The sequence below is a fragment of the Acanthochromis polyacanthus genome, chromosome 9 (genome assembly GCF_021347895.1).
Source record: "Acanthochromis polyacanthus isolate Apoly-LR-REF ecotype Palm Island chromosome 9, KAUST_Apoly_ChrSc, whole genome shotgun sequence".
Classification (NCBI taxonomy): domain Eukaryota; kingdom Metazoa; phylum Chordata; class Actinopteri; family Pomacentridae; genus Acanthochromis; species Acanthochromis polyacanthus.
In genome coordinates, this window is record NC_067121.1 from 32,009,865 (window position 1) to 32,026,608 (window position 16,744).

General features: G+C 41.1%; 2 protein-coding genes across 4 annotated transcripts; one reads left to right on the forward strand and one right to left on the reverse strand.

The window, feature by feature from the left end:
• The first annotated feature begins 1 nt into the window (after nt 1).
• Nucleotides 2-9,879, forward strand: LOC110950753 (mucin-17-like). 2 transcript variants are annotated; one of them, XM_022193510.2, is made up of 5 exons: nt 2-354; nt 2,868-3,185; nt 5,258-5,566; nt 5,654-5,820; nt 7,185-9,879. In XM_022193510.2, the coding sequence occupies exons 1-5, from the start codon at nt 288-290 to the stop codon at nt 7,227-7,229; spliced, it is 906 nt and encodes a 301-aa protein (XP_022049202.1). In that variant the 5' UTR covers nt 2-287; the 3' UTR covers nt 7,230-9,879. The 2 variants fall into 2 exon arrangements, with proteins under 2 accessions (XP_022049202.1, XP_022049204.1); XM_022193512.2 differs by having other exon boundaries at nt 5-354; nt 5,279-5,566.
• A 350-nt stretch (nt 9,880-10,229) lies between these two features.
• mgst3a (microsomal glutathione S-transferase 3a) lies at nt 10,230-13,679 on the reverse strand. Of its 2 annotated transcripts, none has more exons than XM_022193506.2 (6): nt 13,516-13,679; nt 12,800-12,926; nt 12,087-12,160; nt 11,908-11,965; nt 11,730-11,802; nt 10,230-10,871 (listed from the first exon to the last, which is right to left on the reverse strand). In XM_022193506.2, the coding sequence occupies exons 2-6, from the start codon at nt 12,914-12,916 to the stop codon at nt 10,732-10,734; spliced, it is 462 nt and encodes a 153-aa protein (XP_022049198.1). In that variant the 5' UTR covers nt 12,917-12,926; nt 13,516-13,679; the 3' UTR covers nt 10,230-10,731. The 2 variants fall into 2 exon arrangements, with proteins under 2 accessions (XP_022049198.1, XP_022049197.1); XM_022193505.2 differs by lacking the exon at nt 13,516-13,679 and adding an exon at nt 13,222-13,444.
• Nucleotides 13,680-16,744: the final 3,065 nt, after the last annotated feature.

The following is a 16,744-nucleotide window of genomic DNA, read 5'->3' on the forward strand; positions in this document are numbered from 1 at the left end:
AGGGAAGACGTGCAGATAGGTGGTGATTTTTTAAGGGCATCTTTGGCACATTTTTGCGCGTTAAGGATGTGAGCGTGTTTTGCTTTTTCCTGCTCGCCGCCACGCAGCCCCACCCCTGCTCCTCTTCTGCCCGACTCCCTCAGGATATTTTTAGCGCCGATGATGTGCCCTGTCAGATCGCGTAACGGAAACAACCTCAGAGCTGCAGGATCAGAAGCTGCCGCGCAGAGAAAGCCGCTCGGCCCCGTCGGATCTCGCAGGAGAGAAACCTGCCACAGGAGGAGAAGATGAGATTTGGAATTCAGCTGGTGTTTTGCGTCTCGGTGCTTCTTACCGGCGCGTCGCAGACAAGAGGTGAGGTGTCGTCTCCGGTGTGTGTGTCTTTGTGTCGGATCCTGGCATCCTGCTGACGTGAGACAGACTCCTGATCGATTCGCTCTCAACCGTCTATTGATCAGATAAGGAGTGATCAGCTGCAGGATCCATCCTTGTTCCATCCTCTTCAGTTGCTTTATGAACTTTTGGTGCTTGGCATCATCTCAGCAGGATGTGAGCAGAGCATCAACAAGGTTTCTGCCCAGTTTGTCCTGATGTCTGATCACCAGACTTGTTTATTTAAACTTCCATATTTCATTTAGATTTCACAGGACAGTTGTACACCATTATGAGACTGCAAGTGTTGGTTGATTAACAGTCAAGCAAATTGGATGTTTTAATACTCGGTGAGTCATTTGTCAAACAAAAATGCAAGAACACATCTGTCTCTCCAGCATCTCCAGTTGAGGGCTTTTGGCTTGTCTTCCTCTCTTATAACAGCAAACTGAATATCTGTGTAGGTTTGTGCAGCTGAAATTTTCCACCAATTAATTGATGAAGTGACTGATAGAATGTATCTACAATTATTTGTTGTTAATTTGATTATAATGTTTGGGTCATTTTGAAAGAAAAAAAATCTCTTTTTTGCAGTCCAAGCTTCTCACTTGTGACTATGTTCCATCTTTTTATGTTTGCTATGATCCAAAATACCTTATTTCTGTAGAAAAACGACACCATCACCACGGGATTTAGCAAAAAAATATGTTTTGTAGACCAACTGTTTAAAAGCAGTGGTGGAAAAGGACAAAGTGCATTTATTCAAGTACTGTACTCAAGTACAAATGTGAGCCATTTTATTTAAGTTCTCTATTTTTTGCTTCTTTGTTCTTCTTCCTACTACATTTTACAGGGAAAAACTGTAGTTTTCATTACACTACAGATTTAGTTACCTTTAAGATGGAGATTTTCTACAGTGGATAACATACCAAGCTTTTCAAATACAACACATTGTTTAAGATTAACTCGTGGTTTCCAATTTTGTGGGCTTCTTACACACGTTAGTGTGTAGTTGGAGTCATATTTCAAATGTCTGAGTTGTTAAAAGCTTCAGATAGTGAGTTTTTCCCCCTCTAAACTTCTCACATGGTTTCATTTCACTAGATATGCTATCCAAAATCTCACCAAAAACTGAAAACTGATTTGTGTATCAGAACCTTGTTTTACCAACTCCTCAGATTTGTCAGCTGTTAAATCTGTTTATCAGTCATTCACACCTAGCCTAGCCACGCTAGACCCATGTTTCTGAAGGCACAAGGGTCTAGGGCCGCTCGACAGGGAGGGAGGCGGGCTAAAAGGTTGTCTTTCAAATCACTCTGCAGCAATTGGGTAGGTATACAACCAATCAGCGCAACGAATAGGCTGACGTAGTTCTTAGAGCGCCGGCGGATTGTGGCTAAGTCCCATTAGCTTCCCAACCAGTGGAGCCAACTGGTATATTAAGGATTTGCCATATCCCGTTGGTGTAAGTCCAAATACGTCTTTCTTCTCAATGAAACACTTCAGTGCCGTCCTTTGTTTATCTTTCAAATTGAATTTTAGCTTCAAATCTTTAAGGGCTGTGGCCAAAGCTGAGTCGAAAGATAACTGTTTATTGTGAGCCGGTTGTTTCTGTCAGAATCGTCACGCCTCTGTCGTCACTTCGTTACGGCGCCTTCTGACTCTACACTTCATGGTGATTGGTCCGGCCAGTTTTAGGAGCATCCATCCTTGAGCCTTATGGAGGGTAACTAGACCCACCCTGGCAGAGAATTAAATTTGTTGCCGTGGGTTGTCTAGCGCCGCTAGGCTAATTCACACCAGCTCCTCCTGCAGCAGCTACAACAGTAACATGCTGCTGACACACTAATGATTCACTATTAGTTAATCCTGTCATATATAATAATGTATCAGTCAGAGGGACCAAACCAGCACTTTTACTGTAATATTTATCTAGATTTTGATGCAGATGCTGCTAATGACACGTTTACTTAAGTAGAAAGTTTCATGCAGAACTTTTACATGTAATGGAGTTTTCAGAGTTTCTTTTTAAGTAAATTGAACATCTGAAGTAAAGCTGCAATTATTAGCCAATTATCTGAACAATTGATTGACAACAAATTAATCTTTTTGGTAATTGATTCATCGTTCAGCAGTTTTGTAAAAAAAATAAAAATTAGCTAATTTTTTCCACTCCCAGCCTCTTGCATATGAGTATGTTCTTTTTAAAATGTCTTTTATGATGGTAGATGTCAGGTTATCTTTAAAAAAACATTGTCATCTTGGATTTTGAGAGTTTCAGTTGCAATCCTGCTGTTTTGTTTGTCAGGCAATTTGAATAATTCCCTTCATACTCTAGGAAATTATAAAGTTGTCACTTATTTGTATGAATAAATGATAAATTCTTGCATTTAAATTTAAACATCACCCCCATAAACATCACCTTTTTAAAAGAAAACGTGCTTTACAGTGAATTGAAAGCATCTCTTTAGCAGGATTCATCTTTTATTTTGCAGGTCAGAACCGTGATCTTCCTCCTGTCTTCAGCCCTCCCAGCCTCCTGAGTCACTCTGGAGCTTCAGCATCTCCTGCCCTGGCAGAGGACCCTGGAAATGAGGCCCCACAGCTGACACGTAATCCTGCAGGCAGCGATGAAACCTCATATGAAACCTCAGCCCTCACCCAGACAGAAGGCTCAGTCCGTCCAGCGGAGACTGTGACAAATGCAGCGCTTAAAACCCACATGTTCACCTCGACCCCTGCAGCTCCCACATCTCCACATACAACCGAACCCTCTGTGCTGACTCCTCACCTCACTGCTGCTTCTCCTGCAGGTAATCAGCTTTTTGAACCTTTATGATCGCCAACATAAATTACGGTCATCTTTTCATCCATAATTCTAGATGTGCATCTGTAATTTTCCAATCCAGCGTGTTTACTCTGCCCAGACCAGAGCCTTAAAATAAAACATCCCACACGCTAAACGCTGCCTGTTTGCAAACAGACTCGTCTCAGACTCACTTCCAGGAACTCAGCTTCTCCTCCTGACCCCTGCTTGACTGGGGCCAGACTGAGAATAGGTGTCGTAACCTCATTTCAGAGATTCCCTCTGTAGATCAGATAAATATAACCCCCTCAGCTGATACAGCGTTGCCCGTTTGAAGAGCGCACAAACGACATGGCTTCCGGCCATCCAGATCACGCTGTCTTGTTCCCTCTGAGCCTGCTGTCGTCATCTTTTTGTCCTTGTACAGTAGCGTGGAGGTTGTCACTTGGCAAAAGCCACCGCTGGAGTTTCTCACTTAAGAGGCCGACAGTGTTCTCACTCATGTTTATCTGCTTCATAATTTAATCAAGAATTGTTGTCTTTTATGCTTTCTGTGTTGCATTCTTCTCATATAGAACCTTGACAACAAACCCAGCGGTTTGTCAGATGCCTGTTTGTTTCTTCTGTCCTGCAAGCAGAAATCAATAGTGTCACCATGTACAAGGTTTCTGAACACTCTGCCTCCTCCTCAGGTGTCAGCAAGAGAGGTCAAGGTCATGTGAAGCAAAAATAAAGTCAGTGCGCTACACATTCAGCTAATTTGTATAAAATCAGTAAAACAATGATGAGAAAATTGATTTGAAGCTGCAACTAATAATTGTTTTCATATGTGACTGATGCAGATTATTTTTTCACTTGATTGACTTATTGTTCTGTAAAGTATCAAAAATTTGTGAAAAATATCCTTTCTGATAGTTAAGCGGATTTTTTTTCCCATTATTTGTCTTATCCAACCAGTAGTCAGAACTTCTTCAGATTCATTTTATCAGCAAATTTTTCATGTTTCAGAAATTGCTGATGCTGTTTTTTTTCATCTTTTTACTACAAACTAAGCAGTAATTGATCATTAAAATGGTTGCAGTCTCAAAATTCACCCTTGAATTCGATCAAAACATAAACAACTAAAGTCATTTATATGCAATAAAGTAATATCTATTTGGCTATGCTTCTGGTGTTTGTATTTTTCTGGTCCCTAAGTTTAAAGGGGCACCTCTCTGATTTTACACATGAAGTTTAGGTTACAACCACACTAGTAGGTTTTCATTTTAAGACACCATTTTAAAATGAAATTGATCTTTGTCTTGATTAACATTTTGCTATTTGCGAAATAATCTCTGTGCAAACTAACGCAACTGAAAATGCACATCACAAGTTTATTGATCTTGTTAACGTGTCTTTTTTATATGCTGGGAGACCCACCATGAGTGAAATAAGCCATCAGCACCATAGTTGAGCATTTCCACCCTCAGACTGCGGTGAAGAGGGTCTCAAAAACATTGATTCAAACCTCCAATGATTCATACATAACAATCTTAAGGAACTTACTGTGCTAACTTTCAGGTTGGGACTTTCGGTATTGTTATCCTGCTTCAAAACTGGTTCCCAGATTGAACACGTATGAGTAGATTTCCTTGAGATTTAAGATCAAAACAAAGCCTACATTATGATCTGAAAGTTTGAATGACTATTAGAACTACAAGACTGCCTCTACTAGACTCACTATCCAAATGACAATGGCAGTTTTGGATACAGTGATGCTTAATCAAACAGTAGCTACTGGCATGACTTGCAGCTAAGAGCTCAAGATGGTGAAAAAACACTATGTGGATACCTGTTGTTTGTGTGCACACAGTGACATCCAGCACTACCATAATTATTATTCTGTTGATCACGTACATACAAATAAAAAGTGTGTTCTTAATTTGGTATTGTCAGGCAGGAACAGTGAGAACTGCAGGCTGTAAAACCAGCATCGTTAATGTCAGAGGGGCCGATCTATTCCTATAATCAGGGTGGTTAAGGTTACCTCTGGCTTCATTTCCTTTGAAGAATTCTCTGCACTGTTTTGAATTGATACAGCACTGCGCTCACCACTTTCAGCTGCTGCAGACATCCTTTCATCCACGCCGACGGCACCGAGCACCGCCTCTCTGCAGGACACCTCGACCACAGAGGGCAGGACACCCCTGACCAGCGAGTCCGTCACCACCTTTTCATCTCCGCCAGCCCACATGGGGAAGGATGCGAGCTCCACGGCCCCCACCTCTACCACACAGCCTCAGTCTGAGTCCCTGACCACAGTTAGCCCTCAGACCTCAACTCCTGGTCGAGCTCCTGCAGGGCCAACGCACCAGGAGGTCCCATCTGAGCTGAACGTGGGGGATGAAGGTAAGGTGATGGATGGCCAGGGAGAGTTTTCAACCCCTCAGACTGATTCATTGCACATTCAAAATTACATCTATTTCTGTCTTGTAGGCCTCAAGAGACCTCACTATCGCTCCAGCTCCCCTCTGGACCCCCTGCTGGCTGGTTTGCTGTCGGTGTTTATCGTCACCACTGCTGTCGTCTTCGTCGTCCTCTTCCTCAAGTTTCGCCAGCGGACAAACCACCCCGAGTTCCATCGACTGCAGGATTTACCGATGGTAAGATACAGTAAACCGCATTAAGGATGTTGAAGTGGTTGAAAGGCCATTCTGTCATCTTTTTACACACAAAGACAGTTTACTTGTCGTGGGGTGCGTACTCAGCTCGTGTAAAGTTGTACTCTGTAGCTTAAAAGTCAAACTAAAAAATCCCATATTAATGTCCTAAGAATATATCAGCTTTTCCATTAGATTCTTGATTTGTACCAGAAAGTGCTGTGTTACAAACTAGGAGGCTGGATTTGATACAAGTGGGCAAACCGGGGAAGGAAGGGTCCAATGAAGGTCATATTCTCTATAGAAAAGATGGACAAAGCCACCATGAAGTCATTAGTCGGTGTGTGGAGATTTGGCCATCACCATTTTAGTCTTTTGAAACCGGATGTAATAAATAAGCGATAGATCTGATTGAAGAACTCGAGAGCACTTCACATGGTGATACAGTAGCGACTTGTCACAAAGTAGGCTAACATAATCTGCTTTATCATGTATTTTTCCTGAATTGAACTATAGTTTCCAAAATAATCATCATGCTGTATCAAAGGAGACTTTAAAGTACTGACTCAGACCATTAACTGTTTAGGAAAATATTTACTGAAGTAACAAATCAAGTGAGAAGTAGGATCATTTTCTCACAGTGTCCTATACAATCAGACTTATTTTTCCAACCAGAGGAGTCGCCCCCTACTGGCCATTAGAAAGAATGCAGGTGTAAGGCACTTTTACATTTGATTAACTTTTCAAACCCAAATGTCAGGTCAACCTTTTATATACAGTCTGGAAGTCTTTGAAGGATGCTGCATTTTGAATTGTGCCGCATCCAGATCAGCCAACTTTCCTCTTAGCACTATAGAAGGTTTGAATATCAACTGCGAGCAGAGAGGAAATGTTGGGTTCAAAGTGGCCTCTCTGTCAGAGGTGGAATCCCTCTCAAGATGTGATTATTGAAAACAGACACAGTTCAGCTTAACTGAGAGAGAGACTAATGAATTCCCCACTTTTCAGTTGACAGTTCATTTGACATTTATTAGTACATACATGGAGAGATTCTTGGAGGTGAAAAAGGAACAAACATGAAGTAAACTCACTTCAAGTGCAGCAGTATCATAGGTAATTTTCTCATTGACTTCCAATATGATCCCTTTTTGAAACAAGTCACCCCCTACTGGCCATTAGTAAGAATGCAATTCTGTGTGAGTTCCATATTTGCTTTACTTTTCAAAACTTGAGGTTCTGTCCGTTGTTAATCTGTGCTCATACTGTGATTTGCTATACTTCGCTGATTTGTTTTTAAGATATATTAATCCATGTGTACTTGCTCTACACCACAGTCCAGATTTTCTTGTTTTGATCGTCTCCTCCAGGATGATCTGATGGAGGACACACCACTCTCCAGGTACTCCTACTGATGGAAGCTCCTACCCTGTCCATCCCTTCCAGCACTCAGAACAGAAGCAAACTGAACACCAAAGGAAGAATATTTTGGATGTAAGCAGAACCTTCGCCCTGAAGCAGCTGCATCTCTTCTGATGGGTTTCCTTTTGTCACTGAGTGTTTAGGATCTTGAAATGGGAATCTTTCAAATGGGAGGTTTCAGAGTCACTTCAACTTTCTTCCACATTCCCTTTAAAATTCTGGAGACCTTCAGTCTGGTGGGAACTTTTCTTTCTTTCCTGAGTCCGATTAATTGCACCTCTGCACTCCTGACTGACTCCTCATGTACGCACAGCACTTTAATGTGGCACAAATGGTCACACCGCCCCCTAGGGGATATCTAAGGTAATGTGGATCAAGGTTGCATGAAGTCCTCCATAACATTACAGTATTACTGTTATGATAAATGTCAAAACAACCTCAGGGTATCGACCAAGAAATTAGACATTTGGAGACATAGAATGAATAAGGATAGGAAGTGCTTTGAGACACATGAGCAAGTTGACAAAATGTGTGTTCCCGGACCCACATATCTCTGAATTGACATAAAAGTAAGAAAAAGTGCTTAAAAACAGCCCAACATAGCACTCATAACTGCAGTCATGCCCCACAGTTGGGGATGAATTCAACATGCTCAAGATTCTCTCGAGCCATATGACATCTCCAGCCATTTTGAAGAAACGCTCTCAAGTCAGCAGAACAATGCATCCACCATAGATGCAAAAAATACACATTTTCAGGACAATAGTGCACCCAAGAGACGTGCATGTTTATATCAGGTTGTTATGTGAAAATTGGTTTCCCAAAAAAGGAGTCACATCAATCAAAGCAATCAGAAATGCAGAAATATATCTTTAAAACAAGCCAGGATGTACAGCAACTCCTGACGATGCCACAAATCAGCAAAAACGCAGAAAGCTAAAACACTATATAAGACACCGAAACTGAAAATGTTTTGTTCAGAAAAATCATGATACATTAAAGAAACAATTCAGCTGCAAGACCAGAGATCCATGTCCTCATTCATTCTCAAAGGTGATAGTCTTTAACACAGTTATATTTTACGTTTGGATTGTTGAGCCTGATGTGAGTCCTCTTGAAAATGTTTGCATTAATACTAGATTTAAACATGCACATGTCTCTTAGTGGCCTTAATTATTACAGTGTGGAATTTTGTATTTCTATGTAGTTGTTATGCTTTTCAATGGGACACTTTAAGGAGCTTGTATCAGACGTGGGCTACGTATTGTATTATTTCTGTACGCTGCTGACTTGAAGGAGTGTCTTCAACAGGATTTCTGTTTTCAGTGTGCGAGACCCATCTCCAAAACAACTGTGCTCTATGATGCAGTTATGAGCTGTATTGTAGCCTGTATTTAAGCACTATGCCAGTTTATAATTATTGTATGTTGACAAATATCCTGGACTGCACAGAGGCTTGGTGGTTAGCACTTTTTCCCTGCAGTTAGGAGATCCCTGGTTTGTGTCCCGGCCCTCCTGGGATCTTTCTGCTTGGCGTTTGCATGTTCTCCCTGTGCATGCCTGGGTTTCTCCGGCTTCCTCCCACAGTCCAAAAACATGCTGAGGTTAATTGGTGATTCTAAATTGTCCGTAGGTGTGAATGTGAGTGTGATTGTATGTGTAGCCCTGTGATAGACCTGTCCAGGTGTCCCCTGCCTTCGTCCTAAGTCAGCTGGGATAGACTCCAGCCCCCCAGCGACCCTAATGAGGATTAAGCGGTGTAAAGATGATGGATGGAGAAATATCCTTTGAAGCAAAAAAATCATTGCAGAGTTGATATGTGTATGGGAACTGGCTTTTTCCACTAAGCTGACGGTCTGGGATATTTGATTTTGTGCACCACATAGGAGACCAAGCCAGTGGTGTGTGTGTGTGTGTGTGTGTGTGTGTGTGTGTGTGTGTGTGTGTGTGTGTGTGTGTGTGTGTGTGTGTGTGTGCTGCCTTCCACTCAGAGTTGCCAACATGCCCCAACTATTTTGGAATATTGATTACGATCCCCGAGGTGACCAAATGTGAACAAAGTGCACTTTCAAACCAAATTGCCAGGTTGCACGTGTTGTCTTAAAGCAGAGCTCTTGCAGAAAATCTACACATGAAAATCAAGCCACTCGGCATTCAATTGTTCAAATTTATTTAACCTAAAGTACTTGTGGAAGTGGTTGCAGCCTTTATTGTGTAGTTATACGTGGTTATGGAAGTAGTCAGATGCAGGTATATAAATACTGAGTTTAGCTATTCTGGTTTTGATAATTAATGCTTATGCCACTAACAGCCACAGAGAGGAGACCTCGCTACACTAAATACTTTAATCAGGGCAAACTGTAAAGGTTAAACACACTGTTGTTTAATTTGCTGTAAAATTCATATATATGAAGAATGTTTAACATAAAGACAGTGAGAAAGCTGCATTGGGGGAGTTTGCTACCTGTGTTTGTATTAGGTGGAGTATCATGCAGATGTGCAGGAACTAAGTTATGTCAAAAGTTTTAACCTTGTGTTACTTTACCGTCAAGTGGCAATGGTGATGTGTGACAATATGCCTTCGAATTGTAAGAATTTATTGACTTAAAGATTTCCTGTTTGATAATAAAATATAAATCACCAGAGGGTGTGTCTGCTTAAATACATCAGAAAATGAAAACCTGTGGGCGAGCTCTTGAGCGTTATGCTGTCATTCTAATCTGTACAAAAGCCAGTTTCTTTTGTCCGATATGATTAAGTTGTGGGAGTGGCGTGCCCTCCACAGCTCTGTGGGGTTAGAGCTCCTGTCTGGACTCGCAATGCAGACTTTGGACAATCATTCAGCTTCAAAAAGAAGACAAAAGACAGCCGCTCCCTTTACACACATACAACCCGACGTTAATATTCAATCAGTACCCATAAAACATCCAGCAAGAATGAGTTCATGGCCAATGTTGAATATTTAATGAACAAAAAACTCAAGAAAATAACAGTTGGAATTAAGATTTTTTTTTAATTGACAAAAGCAATACATTTAACCATTTTTAGTAATTCACCAATATACAAAATCTGTTTGTCAGTTTGAAAAAACTAGAGTGATATTTTATCCCCAAGTGCATCAAACTTTGGGGGTAAGTTTCTCCTCTGGAACTGACTTTTGTAATACAGCATCTTCCCCATTTCATTGCAACAATACACATGATATTAAAAGTGCGTGGCCTGTTGGTTACAACTTCTAAATCAGGGTGGAGTTATGAAGACAAACTGACAGCTGCTGTGCATGATGGGAGTGCCAACCTGCGACACGACCAGTATCTACATTAGGTTTGTCTCTCTTCTGCAGAACCGGTCGGGTCACATGACAACACGAGCTTGGTATGACTTTGACTGTTATACCGGCCACACAGATTAGCACACGTGTTGCAATGTTTACACGATGTATAGCTGCTATGATTAGAATAATGATTGAGGGAGCCCCGCCTGAGGTCTTTGTCCTCACTGACAGTTTAAATGGCGGAAGGGTCCAAACCGCGGTCCAGTCCAGCCGGTGAGGTGGCGGCCGAAGTTCAGGGTGGTCAGCATCATCCCGATTAAAGCGATGTTCCCAAAGGCGCCCCTCATTCTTTTTTTAGGATCTGATTGAGATCAAGAACGATAATATTAGCACTAGAAATGTCCGATATTGGCTTTTTTGCCAATAACCGGTATTGTCCAACTCAATTTCCTATTCCGGTACCGATACATGTGGGCTATTAAACTAATTTAACCCCTGAGTTGTCTGGCGGTTAAAAGTGACCTGTTTTAAAGTTTGAAAATGTGAAAAAAATATATTTTCACAGCAAAATTTCTGATGTCCACATTGTCGGGAAATCTTTGGGCATTTTTTGGTGGAAAAAAAGAAATGCTAAAAATGTTTCTTCAGAGCATTCACACACACAAAAAATGAACCAATTTTGATAGATTTTTCTGGGGATTTTTGGATCTTTTTCAGACAAGGAAACAATATTTTTTTTGGTGCCCATAAATGAGGACAACAGGAGGGTTAAGGTAACATCACATATCTGCTGTCGTGGAATTAACATCATGCCTCATTTTATTGTGATGCCCCATTGGAGGCACTCTCAAATGCAGCAAGCCTTTCCAAATGTAAACATTGTCTGCACAACTACAACTACTTAAAAACTACTCCAACTTAAGTTATGAAAAAATAAATTCTTTTTTTAAATTGTCTCAAACAACACTTCACACTCTCCCTCCCTTCCTCTATGAGTCTACTACAATGTGGCAACTATACTGTACAATCTGGAAAACTGCCGACAAAAATCCAGGCATTATTTTATCGGTTTTCAAGATAGGCAAAAGAAACCCCAATAATGATATTAATATCAGTGCACCAATGTTGGTAGACATCCCTAGTTAGCACTTTAGCATCATGCTTCATGACACAAAACAGAAAATGTGACGTTTACATTAACTGCCCAGCTGTTTCTTACCTCCTGTAGCGTACCCATGTGCGTACACCTCTCTGCCGATGATCCACACAGCTCCAAGTCCACTCGTCAGACGCTGTGAGTCAGACACAAAATACATGCAAAGATACAAGACAGGTTGACACAGAGAGTACATATGCATCCATCTTTTACTCAGATCTCATGCTGTAAATAAACTCACAGGACAGTGCAATCCACCAATAGCCAGGCAGAAAAGAAAGGCGGGGTACATCTCCAGCCTGGGGAGAGGTGACATTGACAGCAGGTTAACTTTCACCTGCTTTCACTTTCTTATCTGTAGGTCATGAAATCGTGGCGCTGTGTGCAGATTAAAGTAGCATTCTCCATGTTTCTGCTTACGTGTTCTGGTGTGCACGCTGGATGCAGTTGAAAATGTTTCCATTTTCTGGGTCATCGCTGTACATCTTAGGATACTGCAAGACAGGGAGAGTTTACTGGTACACACGAGCAACTTTTAAAACAGCAATTCAGTGGATATCTTTGACAAAAGCCCCAAAAATGAACACTAAATGCCACTAAAATTGTGACTCATGAATGACTCACTTGCAATATCTGTCAAAACAATCCCAACTTTGTTTTGCTTCTCTTTTTTTTTTCATCCCTTAGAATGGGGCCCAAATGGATCATTTTCACAACAAACATCTTAGTTTGTCACAGCAGGGAAAGCACGTGTTTGAATGCAATGGGAAGAGGTCTGTATTTTAATGCAAAAGTTATTATTTTGACAGATATTGCAACTGAGTCATGTCATGAGTCACACTTTTTGTGGTCAATTCTTCCATTTCTTTGCAGCAAAAGTTATTTTTGCTGCGGTCTTCATTAAACAAGCATGTTCTTGTCTGTCTGGAGAATATAATTTATTAACCGGGGAATCTCTGCAGCCTCACAATGCTTCATTCATTACAGTCACATTTTACCTTTATCAATTAAAAAAATGCAGCTGCAGCAATCTGCATTTTGCACTTGGCCATTGTAGGATTTCTATGGATTATTTCCCCCCCTTTCTTTTAGCTCTGTTTTAATCTGCTGCACATTTGAAAGCTTCGGCTCACCCGGACGTTGTACTTCCTCCGGGCTTTACCGACTTTCATGGCCAGATGTCCAACCATGATCATGCTGGCGACACCAGTCAGCACCACATATCCGTACTCCTTGGAAAGCACCACCATCCTGGCAAACCTGCAAAAGTAGAGGTAACACACTTTAGTAGCTTTATCAATGCAACTTTTGGCTAATTTTGAATTTGTAGGCCAACATATAGCAGCAAAGTCATATTCCAAACCATTTTACAAGACAAAGAACTTGCAACAAAGCGAAATAAACACGCAGGACACCCGACCACCGCACAGCAAGGTCGACTTAGAAACCGAACCGAAGGTCAAATGAGGTCATGAAACAACGCCATACTTTCTTAGAGCACCTCTAAAAGCAAAACGTATTTCTGATAAATCACAGCAACTCGCAGGAGTGTTACCTGGAAGGTACAAGCTAGCTTAACAGCTGTAGGACTCCGGTGGAAACACGCCGACAGACCGAGCTCACTGACTATTCAAATGTGTCCCTACAGACTTATGTAACGCCGATGGAGGGTGTGGTGGAGTCCACTGTGTGTCTGTCGGTCCAGTTTACTCTGTTTTATGGCGAATATGTGCTAAAGGTTGGAGTTGCAGCCTGAGACTCGGCAGGAACTGAAATGTTCCCCCTCGCAGATATGTGCTCCCCACTTAATTCCACTCGTTTTAAACGCTTAGGCTAACCCGAAACTTACCTTAATTAGGTCCGTTTCTGTCGCAACAGTGCCCTGAGATATTTAAAGTGTGCTAAATTTCACGATAAGATCAGTTTTTATTTTGCAGTTGTAGTTCACCGCCGAAACATTTCCTCTAATAATCGGTTCCACTTATCTGACATGCGCAGTAAGACCGCAGGTGAGCCGCGCGGCTACAGTATGCTGGCTTCCATGACAACCTGTGAATAAGCAGCAGCAGCAGCAGTTTGTTTGGATGTTAACTCTCAGTCCAGCTGTGTTTAGAGTTTGTCCCGATACCTGGAACCGTTTGAAGTCATTTCAGAATGGAAAAAAAAATAATGTAAAAGTTGTTTCTATTCAAAAAATTTTGTGTCACTCGCTCATACAGTAAATGTAGTGAAATGCAAAATGACTGCTCTAAAGACTGTGCAATAACAATAATTCATGATAAAAAAAGAACAATACTTCAAAAAGAAACAATAAAGGAAAACGTTAGAGTGACATAAATAATTGGAAGGTAGAGATCTTATTGATCAAATGATGTAAAGTATGCTTAGCCCATGTTAAACATTAATATCGTAGTGAATGCAACCTAACCAGATAAGTGGTTGTCAAATAGTGTGCCTTGGAATTATTCTTATTTACAGTGGGTACAGAAAGTATTCAGACCCCTTGAAATTTTTCACTCTCTGTGTCATTGCAGCCATTTGCCAAAATCAAAAAAGTTTGTTTTATTTCTCATTAATGTATACTTAGCAGGCCATCTTGACAGAAAAAAAACAGAAATGTAGAAATTTTTGCAAATTTATTAAAAAAGAAAAACTGAAATATCACATGGTCAGAAGTATTCAGACCCTGTGCTCAGTAGAAGCACCCTTTTCAGCTAGTACAGCCATGAGTCTTCTTGGGAATGACGCAACAAGTTTTTCACACCTGGATTTGGGGATCCTCTGCCATTCTTCTTTGCAGATCCTCTCCAGTTCTGTCAGGTTGGATGGTGAACGTTGGTGGACAGACATTTTGAGGTCTCTCCAGAGATGCTCAATTGGGTTTAGGTCAGGGCTCTGACTGGGCCAGTCAAGAACGGTCACAGAGTTGTTCTGAAGCCACTCCTTTGTTATTTTAGCTGTGTGCTTAGGGTCATTGTCCTGTTGAAAGGTGAACCTTCGGCCCAGTCTGAGGTCCTGAGCGCTCTGGAAGAGGTTATCCTCCAGGATATCTCTGTACTTGGCCGCATTCATCCTTCCTTCAATTGCAACCAGTCGTCCTCTCGAGGAGGATCAGAAGAAATGGACATCATGTGAGTTAAATATGAATGTCGCTGCCAAGGGTGTGAATACTTCTGACCATGTGATATTTCAGTTTTTCTTTTTTAATAAATTTGCAAAAATTTCTACATTTCTGTTTTTTTCTGTCAAGATGGGGTGCTGAGTGTACATTAATGAGAAATAAAATGAACTTTTTTGATTTTGGCAAATGGCTGCAATGACACAGAGAGTGAAAAATTTCAAGGGGTCTGAATACTTTCCGTACCCACTGTATAATGATTTACAGAGCTATAATCATGTGTAAAGGATTTCTTTCAAAATATGTATTTTCAAAAATTGCATTACATGTAGTATGGGTGAGTGACCAGAGGAAAACAGTCATTCACCCATACGTAACATGTGTGTGTAATAATAATCAGAGCAAATCAGTTGACTGATTCTTTCCATAGCCTAATCTGTAACTACAGCACCTTAGCAATACATACCAATAAAATGTATGTGTTTCCTTAAACAACTTGCAGAATAAAGACTGTCTTTGGAGAGGATGATGTGATGGCATTTGGATGGTCACCTCCTTGTCTCTTTGTTTTTTCCAGAGCCTGATGCTGTCCGACCGATCATCATATCCAACACAGCTTCTGTTTATGTGACAGCTTTTACTGCGGAGGTAATCCTGTTTTATTACAGTCATTTGAACTTGGGCATAGCAGGCACAGGTGTGAGTCCAGTAGCATCCATGATGCTCCGGTTCTCTTGAAGTGGCCCACTAAAGCATGCCAGTGAGCCAGTTCACAATAACAGGGCACAGATCCAGAGGGCAGATTTTTCTCTTGCTGATGGAACAAAACCAAACAATCTGCCCTGTGGTGAGGTGAACAGGGATTTAACAGGGCTTCCTGTATCACATATCAGGTCAGGCAGAGGTATGTAAAGCACTGTGAAAGGTCTCATTTATCAACAGACGTATACTGCATGAGCTGCTGACACGGGTCTGCATTCATGAAGCCATTTTAGATGTTACCATGTACACTGACAGTCAATAGAAACTTTGAGACCATATTTTTCAACATAATTTTTATTTTGAAGCCCGAAACTGGATTTTCTTCATATGAATCATTTGTTTAGCATATTGGCATACAGAAACAAAAATTTTAAGTTTCAAGAGTGATTTCAAAATAAAGAATTTCACAAAAGAAAACGGCACCTGCCAAACACAAAGTCACAACAGTCAATACAGAGTATTGCCTCCATTTGCTTCGATGCAGGCAGCAATCCGTCGGCGCATGCTTTGGACCAGGCTTCTGATTGTGGGTTGGGAACAGCCCATACGCCTGGCTACATCACTGTAGCTCAAACCGGCCTCCACCATACCCAGTGCCCGGAGACGTTGTTCATGTGATAGACGCGGCATGATGCTGTTCACTGGACTAACAATGGTGGCCTTTTTTGGGCCTTTATATAGGCCTTCAAAACCCATTCTCAAATTGTGCAGATACTCACTGAGTATTGCTTGGTGTGTATTTGGTTCACTTTTGCAAAGTGACCAACCCATGTGCAATGAATGATGACAAAATGACAACTCATCATTATCTCAACTACCAGGGCACAAGATCATCAGTAAATCCACAATGAATAATTACAACCCCCCTACAAGTAGAATTCTGCGTACATTTTTACCTCAAAGTTTCTATTGACTGTCAGTATATGATAAATACGTTGCCACTACTCTATTATAGTGACGATGTTGTTTTCTGTCTTCCTGTAACACAAGTAGATCAACTCATGTGTTGAGGGTGTTGTAACACAAACAGGTTTCAAGGATGTACAGCAGATTAAACGAGGAGATAAATCTGGGAGACAAGTTCTTACAACTACGGTATGACTGGCATTCTGTAGGCAACAGAATTATAATAAACAAAGTCAGTTAAACTCTTTCTGACAGTGTGCTTTCAGCTGGGCTTTTGCATTCATATTTTGCA